Below are 9,535 nucleotides of genomic sequence, written 5' to 3' on the forward strand. Positions count from 1 at the left end.
GAGGGAGAAGGGGAACCAGAGCGCACAAGGCAACTGACCCAGGAGGCAGAGAAGATGGGCATCCTCAGCGTAGACTTGCTGATCACACTGCAGATTCTGCCAGTTTTTTTCTCCAACTGCCTCTTCCTGGCGCTCTATGACTCGGTCGTTCTCCTCAAGCACGTGGTGCTGTTGCTGAGCCGCTCCAAGTCCACTCGCGGGGAGTGGAGGCGCATGCTGACCTCAGAGGGGATGCGCTGCATCTGGAAGAGCTTCCTTCTCGATGCCTACAAACAGGTGAGCTGCGCCGAGAGGGGCTTCTCCGCAGGGCGGCCGGGGCAGGGGCTGGAATGTGCGGGGCCGGGTGCCAGCTGGAGCACTGGAGTGAGAACGGTGCAGCCCTATTTGGGGGCCTAGCGGTTATGCTCAAGGTTGCTCCCGTGTCTGCTCTCTACACCTGTCACACACAGTAGATCTGGGGATGACAGGTATTAAGTCACAGTGACTCTGCGTGACCTGAGAAGGAGTCTTCCTAATAAGGGTCGTTAATGGCTTGCTGTGACTTTGGAGTGGAAGGTATTGGTGCCTGTAGAATAACTTTGAGAAAAGTCAGAAAGTGTTGGGGGAGGGCAGACCGCTGCATTTATTCTGCTCTTGTCACGAACTGGCATTTTTTGCTTGATGAAAGGCTATGTGAGGTGCATTAGGAAAGACAGTTCAATGGGTAGGCATTAAAAAGCAAGAAAAAAAGAAAACACCACTCAAAACTCTCAGGGAGCTGGCAAGACTTCACAAAATAATAACAGCAGGTATCATTTAGCAGAGTGGCTGCTTCGTTTCTGGTAGAAGTAAGAGTTAATGAGAGCAAGCCTGTGTGCGCCATCGTCCTCTACCTTGATTTGGATTAGAACCTTTTGAAGCAGTTATTAGGCACTGAGTCTGGAGTTACTAGATATCTGTTTGAAGAAGAAAGATCTGAGAACTAGCTGTCAAAAATCCAGACTTTGTGAGAGAAACCACATTTGCTTTGTTTCTCAAAAGTTAAGTAAGTTGTCTTAGAAAGAGCAGATAAATCCATGGTTCATGGCAATCTCAAAGCTCTTATAACTGGTGCCTGGAACACTGTAGCGGTCGCCACACTTACCTGCAGAAGCTGCGTCCCAGGGGCTGCCCTTTCAAAACCAGAGTGATCTTTGTTTCTAAGTGAAGCATGCTGTTTGGAGATGGTGAAGCATCTTCAGCTCAGATCTTCTTAAGGGGCAGAGAGGAAAGGGCACTGGTCCTTTGTCAGTTTGCTCTCTCTCCCTGTGCCCGTGGCACTCCTGAATGTCCCTGGGCTTAGGAAGAATTGACTCATCTGGCAAAAGCTAGTATCAAAGCAGACATTCTTGGTTTTCCCTAACAGTACTGAGAGACCTTGTCCGAGATGCCAGGAAGGGGGTTTGAGAAGAATATGGGAGCTAGTGAAGTGGTGTACTATGGGCAGGCAGTACCTCAGAAACAGCCGGAAAACTCAGAGTTAGAGGGGAAGGAGAATGAGCCCTCCATAAATAAGTACTAGAGATGCTTACCAAGGGGGTAGGGTGGGCGGGAAGTGTTAGATTGGGAGCTTGGGATTGACATGTACACACTGCTGTATTTAAAACAGATAACCCACAAGGACCTGCTGGACAGCACAGGGAACGCTGCTCAACACTCTAATAACCTAAATGGGAAAAGAATTTGAAAAAGAATAGATACACGTATTTGTATAACTGAATCACTTTGCTGTACACCCGAAACTGTACTCAATATAAAATAAAAATTAAAAAAAAAAATCTATGCACCAGGAATGGAAAAGAAGTAATTTCTAGTAGCAAGGAATCCAGAGTAGGATCCTTCCATTGAAAATCAAATAAGTGTTCAAGACGAGAATACTCGTGGTGGATTAGGGAAGTGTTCCTACAGTATATGTCTTTGTTATTGAGAGCAACCTGCAGAAGGTTGGCATCTGTTGTCCTAAAGACAGGAACATAGTAAGAGCTCTTCTTAGTAAGTGAAAATTTCTTTATAATAGTTCGAAACGATGCTCAAAAGTTCTAACAGTAAAAACTCACTTTATATTATGTACATGGGGTGAATGGGAGATGTGGGAAGGACGTATTGAGATGATCATTTCAGTTCCACAGATGCATACGCTGAATGTGAAATGTTCACATTTTGTTCTGGGGGTAGAGAATTTGGAGGAGGGTGGGGTGTGCACGCACAAGTATGTCAGGCATGTTATGAATTAAGAAGTTCCCTCATCTATACCTGTATTTCATAGGTGTTAGGAGATAACATGGCAATGTCAGTTATTTGGTCTCAGCATATTAAACTCTTACTTTTTTCGAAGACAAGTGACTTCTGCCTATAAAAGAAAAGGCACTGCTTTGGAGAATTTTACCTGTATGCATGTATATTCTCACATAAAATATGGGGGTTGATGTTACCCACAAATATTAAGTGAGGTCGTTTCTCCTATTAAGCAGCTTATTGAAATAAAAAGGGAAAAGGAAACAAATGCCTCTAATAAACTTGATCATTTGTTTATTTTTTCACCAATGTATAGTGTTTCATTGTGTCGCAATATCTCGTTATCCCTACGCTGAGAGACTGAGAAGGATGAGTAATTTGTTTTCCTTTTTGTACACGGTTTGTGTATTCTTCTCCTGTATTGTTTCTGTCTACTGATTTGATTAGTGACCAAGTTCATGACTGACATTATTATGTTTGCTTTTATGACTTATATAATAGCTGCCAGGAGAAGAAGCAACACAAGAACCCATATATCCAGAGATAAGGCTGGACTGGGTGTGTGATGGATGGAAGCATGGTGAACACAGCTTGCGCTGAGTTTAGGTCTCCTTCTGTCTCCAAGTGTAGCAAGGGCGTTTGCGGCTGTGGTGGCACTTGAGGGTCACTCAGAATCTGTGAAACAGATTGAATCACTTCCCCAGATGCTACTGTCACCTGTGCCACTGCCTTTGGGTGTAGCCCTGTCTAGAGACACACTGGAGGAGTCTCTGTTTGAGTCGGCACCACAGTGTTTCACAGTCCTGACTTGCGTTATTTTGAGGCTGCCACCCCCAGAAACGGAGTTCTGCAGGGTGAGGCGTGTGCATACGCCATACGATGAGGCATGTCATTTCTAATTCTCCCGGTTGTTGAATGGCAGATACTTGGGAAGCTATTTAGAGAAAGTGCAGTAAAAGCGCTGTGCCTGTGTTTGGCTCCTACAAGAGGCAACAAAGAAATGTAAACAAATTAGAACAAAATAAAACAAAAAACCCTTCTTCATTAAAATGTTGAATGAGATTTAAAATTAACTTTATAGGGAAGCCTTTAAAGACAGTTTGGGTTTGGTTAGAGGAAGGTCCATGCAAGATTTGGAGGAAAAAGAAAATCTACTGAATTTTGTGAGAGACTGAGGTGTGTAACAGATGTTTATTATTTAAGTTTTCCCTAGTCAGTGTCATTGCATCTAACACTGCATCCTTGTGCTGGCGCTCAAAGACTCAAAAATACAACCAGTAAACAAACTACTCTGTCTGGGAGCCTGGCTCCCACCTAAATGAAGTGTAAAAGTAAACACACTGTATAGATGCTGACAAGCAGTTTAGCTTCTACATGGTCAATATTGCTGTGGCACAGAAAACATATTCATTTGAACATATAATTTTGGTTTTGAAAGGGTCTCTTTAACATTCTCTTCCTCCTCTTCATTCACCTCAGCCTTTTGACACTCGTTTCTACAATGGAAAATGGCTCTTTTAAGAAACATTCCCAAAAGAAGGCTACAGCCAGAGCTTGTCCATCACTTGGATAAAACACTGGGAAATGATAGAGCTTAGAGCTATATTTTTCAAGTTACAAATCAACAAGAGAATAGCTAACAGGGAATTGAACTCAGAGGAAGGAGTAGGTGGCTTATCCTTCAACGCTGATTTATTGGGCCAATTTGAATATAAATGGTTAAAATGCTGCTTAATAATTGTTTGGCCACATTTGTAAGGACATTGATGTAGGCTGGTCATTATTGTCAAAGAATTTGAAATTTCCTGACAGTTAATAAAGCCATTCCAGGGCTTTGGAGAGCAAAAAGGATGTGTAAAAATAATTCTGCCACATACCTACCCCATTTTTATCATCTGCTTTGCTTTCTATCATGAGATTAGGTGATATTTTGTCCAGAAGCCTTTCTCAGGCTGTGGAAGAGAAAAAAAAAACAAGGTTAGTAGTATATGCTCTATTTCCAGCTTCTACTTGATGAATGGTTCTTTCTTTTTTTTTCCCCTTGCCCTGCATTTCACAGTCCACATGCTAAAGCAGCATTATCCTTTTCCCCATGCACTGAAAACTGTCAGCAAAAGGAATCCCATCATCAAGGGAATCAAGTATATGTCATATATTTACATTCTTTTTCATATTTATAAATATGGCTATCACAACATTTGAGCTTGGCCCAGAGATGTCTTCTGTTGTAAAAATACAAACCCTTTATTTTTCCTCCCTTGTTGGTGTTGTGTTCATGTTGATTATAAAAACATAAGAAAGGACAACTGTAATAGTGCAGATGAGAGAGAGAAAAGTCAGTGATGACGATATTACATTTTACGTATGTCCTTTCTGATCCTTGCAAAATAAAGAGACCCTTTGGGAACATCGGAACTTCAAGACCAATTAGTGGAAATGATGCTTGTGTTTGGGCATTAAATACTGGGCAGGGTTCTCTTTAGAGCGGCTAATGCTGGCAGGGAAAGAGGTACCGACCTAATTACTCTTCCGCAAGAGTAAAAAATGCCTTTTGAATGCCTCTTTGGCAAATATGTCTCATTAAGGACAAAAACCAAACACAAACCCTCTAAGAAGGAGAAATTAAGATGATAGGTAACTTGTGGCCAGGAGACTTTCTGTGCCACTGTGGGAAATTAAAACAAAGTTTGGGAGTACCAGGGGATAACCTGTTTTTGTCAAGCTTCTTTCCTGCAGCCTAAATGTTATTATGGGACCAACTTTATTTTCTTCATCATTCTGGCTTTTTGTCAAGGAATGATTTGCTCCTGAGGAAAGCAAAGATCTCCCATCATTGAAGACAATGGTGGTTCTCCCATTCCATCTCAGCAGGGTGAAAAGCCAAGCAAACCAAAGAAACTCTCCATTTGTAACTTTGGTCACAATACGTATTTAATTTTCATGGTGACCGAATAGGAAGACGAGAAATGAACAATAATGTCCTTCTAAAAGATTCTTTTTTTTTCAGTTTAAGACAGACTTTCACTTTTTTAATTATTAAAGTTTTTTTCTTTATTGTTGCTAAATTGTCCTCTATCAGCAGTTTTTAGCAAAGATAGACAAATTTTATGATTAATCTGTGACACTTATAAAAGCAGACTACTGGTCTACTCACATCTGGACTTCCAAAAAATGGGTGTGTGTTTTTCCCTCGTAGTTTTATTAATAGCACTGTTCTTACCTGTGCATTTTCTCTTACCTAGTCACGCTCATTAAAAGGATAATTCTGTTCATGACATTCTAATCTTCAGTCAAGTCCTACGGCTGCTCCACAAAATGAAGAGGATTTGGTTACTTTCATTTTACGCACTGACCAGCTGAGATAATCAAGAACGGATCAACAGCATTAGGTGTCGATCGTGGCGGTACTCTACAGTGGGATCCAGGATTCACTCTTCTAAATAAGCTGCCTCAGTTAGCTCATCCATCACCCAAACGTGACTGTGTTCAGTGTAGGTTAAGGTTATTATTAAGCATAAAATTATTCACTGACCTCTACCTAGGATTATAACAACAATTAATAGTAACAATAATGTATGTAATAAAAAATTTTAAAGTGCACGTATAAATTTTCCCCCAGCTTAACAAAATACCAACACCTCTCACCACCCCCCTCCCCCAAATACCAAAGAGCATCACGTATTTGGTAACTTTCCTGACTTTTGATTTTAAAGTTAAGATGTTGTACTTGTTCTAAGTTTTCTAAGTTGAACTAGTCTGTCTGTATTTTGAAAAGAATTATGTGGCTGGATGATACATTGTCACTAAGAAGAAGGAGAAGGTGCTTTACCTTTCCAAGAAAATTAATTACAGGTAACAAGAGTGTCACCTGTGACTGAAGTCAGATTAGATTACTCAGGAATAATCAGGAATAATGCAAGGATCAACAGTTCAGCTTGGGTGAGAGTCAGGGGCGATAGAGGCCCATTTAACAAGGCAGCACAGTTGCTCAGAGTTCTTCAAAATGACTCAGAAATGCAGGTGGATGTTTTTACCTACCAAGAACCTCCAAGTCTGTAGTCCAGAGATGATTTTTCTCCTGTGTCTGGGTTGCTCACTTAATGAGAAGTTGCTACAACAGCTAATGGATTCAGACTGATCCGAGTGCATTCAGATCATTATATCACAGTGTGTTGCAAAACTCAGCACAACGATATTGTTAAAAGCAGCCGTCCTAGAATCATTATTGCTGTTTGACGTGGGAAACATCTAACGAGGAGGTGATGGTAACGCTACCTATTACCTAAATCTACAAAGCAGTACAAAAAGAACCCATAGATTTAAAAGTTTATAATACCTTTGAAATGTATATATCTTTAAATTTTAAGTATATTTTAAAACCTCAGAGACAAGTCTAGCTCATATAAAACAGTCTAGCTAAAAGTGGCTTATTCGGTTTCTTCACCTAGTGTCACTTGCAAATTAACCAAGAAAATACAAATAAAATAACTTTCTTCCTGATAGTGACTGAAAACAAATGAACTTATTTAAACCACACCAACAGCTTCCTTTTCTAAGAAAGAAATTTGTTATTCTAAGATTTCTTTTAGAAAACTAACAGTACTTGTTTCAAACCTGCCCTGCTAGGATTTTTCACAAGGGAGAGAAAGGGCTTCTTTACTTCTTCCTCTGCAGTTAAAATGAGTTATGCATTAACATCAGATAGAAGCTTCTGAATAAAAGCCCTTGAGTGCTTTTTTTTTTTATCAGTTTGGATTGTTGAGTTTTTAACAATTCACTTCTAAGTGACTTCAATTAACAGCAATGTTATATGTGGTGGTATTTATATGAGGGGAAAAAGTCGATCCAGTTGGAAGTGTTTTATAATGTTAAGGGTAGTGTATAAAAATCAACTATACTGTTGTAAGTTGTCCCCAATGTTACTGGCTTTGATTAAAGCATTCTAGGGGAAGATCCAATTGTATTAATTCAAACTGAAGTAATTGGCTCTTTTATGTTGCCTGCTTTTTATTATCAGTTTACAGATTCAAAGACCAGCAAACTTTCTTTCAGTCTGTGTTCAACAATTTAAACTACGTGCAAAGAGGGTACCTGGAACAATTTTCCTCTACACCTCTTCTGCCTGAGTATTTTGTAATTCAGAGGAACTTGATAATAAAATGTGTGGTAGAAAAGTAAATGGTTTGTGACTTCTTAGATTAAAAAAGTGAAACAAACAAAAAACACATGTAATATGAGAAATTAAAAGTAGAATTCTGCAGAAAGTAAAATTTTATGTTTTTGTTCACTCATTTGTTTGTTTAATGGAAATGGTGAGGTTCTAGTCAAAAGAACCCCAAAGTATTCAGTAGCCATAGAAGTCTTTGGGAAGGATGTCACACTGAGGAGAGCTCAAATCACTTCTAACAGTAGATATTTTTTAAACAGAGAATTGGTCAGGAAAATAGTATTCCGTTTCACATTTTTGGGCGGCATCTATAATGGCAAACTACACACCCACAGTGATTTATAGTGTACAAAGCCCTTTTCCTATGTCATCCTCCTATAACCATATGAGGAAGATAGGGGTTGTTATCACCATTTTACAGATGGGAAAGCTGAAGTACTGAAGAGATTAAATGGGAGTAGCTCTTCTTATAAATGGGGGACCCCCGGTTTTCTAGTTCTGGGCAGGAATAGAGCCCACTGGTACCCTTGTCCATTGGTTGAGCTTAAATGACTTAGTATCAGGCAAGAAAATAAAGGTCTTTTCTGAGTACTTTAGAATTCAGAAGTGGGAATACAGAAGGAGGTACTATGTCCCACAATTCTGATAATTTATTTTTAAAGTGGACCATTCGCTTTTTACTTTTAAAATGAAGGCAAGGACTTCCCTGGTGGTCTAGTGGTTAAGCCTCCGCAGTTCCATTACAGGGAGCACGAGTTCGATCCCTGGTTGGGGAACTAAGATCCCGCATGCTGCAGGGCGCGGCCAAAAAACAAAAAACCCCACAAAAATGAAGGCAATTAAACATTTGTTGTATATTGTGTGCTAAGCACTGACACAAAATAAGGATAGTAAAGAATACCAGTCTCAACTTAATTATGAAGAGAGTTAACTGCAGCGCCTTCAATCATGAAAATAATTACCTTTAGTGACTATACAGAATGAAAAGGACTTTTATTCTCTTCAGGGCCATTCATTATATTACCTGCCACAATGGCTCTTTACTCAAATCAATATATGTTTACCATATCCTCTGAAGGAAATACCACATTTTATTAGAGCCAGTTGTTTCTATACAGAGTGAATTAAAGTGACAATGTGTTCAATGTGGTATTCTCTCGCTCTTTCTTTTTTTCACCACCAGGTGAAACTGGGTGAAGATGCTCCCAACTCCAGTGTGGTGCATGTCTCCAATCCTGAGGGAGATGACAGCAGTGGAAATGGTGCCCATGAGAAAACAGTTGATGGAGCTGAGTGCCACCTCCTTGACTTTGCCAGCCCTGAGCGCCCACTGGTGGTCAACTTCGGCTCAGCCACTTGACCTCCTTTTACTAACCAGCTGCCAGCCTTCAGCAAACTGGTGGAAGAGTTCTCATCAGTGGCTGACTTCCTGTTGGTCTACATTGATGAGGCTCATCCTTCAGATGGTTGGGCGGTGCCTGGGGATTCTTCTTTGTCTTTTGAGGTGAAGAAGCACCGGAACCAGGAAGACCGATGTGCGGCAGCCCACCAGCTAATGGAGCGTTTCTCCTTGCCGCCCCAGTGCCAAGTTGTGGCTGACCGCATGGACAATAATGCCAATGTCGCTTATGGGGTAGCCTTTGAACGTGTGTGTATTGTGCAGAGACAGAAAATTGCTTATCTGGGAGGAAAGGGCCCCTTCTACTACAACCTTCAAGAAGTCCGGCGTTGGCTGGAGAAGAATTTCAGCAAGAGATGAAAGCTAGATTAGCTGGTTAAAGGTATGATTGTAATAGAGATTTTTTTTTTTTTAAGTTATGTAAAGACAAGGAAACTAAGAACTGAATCCACTATTTCAACTGAGTCCCATTGTCTCACTGAAAGACAGGAATTTACGTGTCAGAAGAACATAAACCTCTAACATCTCGATACTACTTTCACCACTTAAATGGCTTTTGGCTAAATAGTAGCCCCGTTACTTCTCTTCCTGGTGAAAAGCCCTGAATGAAAAGATCCCAAGATGGAGAGGAAGAAACCTTGTTTCAGCATGTGTTCCTTTCTGCCCTGAAAAAGAAGTGATACCTCTGATGCATGCCTTGGGACCTGAAGAAAAGA

The 9,535-nt window shown here is 40.5% G+C and overlaps 1 protein-coding gene across 3 annotated transcripts; it reads left to right on the top strand.

The window, feature by feature from the left end:
• The first annotated feature begins 39 nt into the window (after positions 1-39).
• DIO2 (iodothyronine deiodinase 2) lies at positions 40-9,191 on the top strand. Of its 3 annotated transcripts, XM_024737863.1 has the most exons (3): positions 55-276; positions 5,296-5,430; positions 8,604-9,179. In XM_024737863.1, exons 1-3 carry the CDS (start codon positions 55-57, stop codon positions 9,177-9,179), a joined length of 933 nt encoding a protein of 310 aa, XP_024593631.1. The 3 variants fall into 3 exon arrangements, with proteins under 3 accessions (XP_024593633.1, XP_024593631.1, XP_024593632.1); XM_024737865.1 differs by lacking the exon at positions 5,296-5,430 and having other exon boundaries at positions 40-276; XM_024737864.1 differs by lacking the exon at positions 5,296-5,430 and having other exon boundaries at positions 8,604-9,191.
• Positions 9,192-9,535: the final 344 nt, after the last annotated feature.

Source organism: Neophocaena asiaeorientalis, unplaced genomic scaffold (genome assembly GCF_003031525.2).
Source record: "Neophocaena asiaeorientalis asiaeorientalis breed wild unplaced genomic scaffold, Neophocaena_asiaeorientalis_V1.1 scaffold49, whole genome shotgun sequence".
Taxonomy (NCBI): Eukaryota; Metazoa; Chordata; class Mammalia; order Artiodactyla; family Phocoenidae; genus Neophocaena; species Neophocaena asiaeorientalis.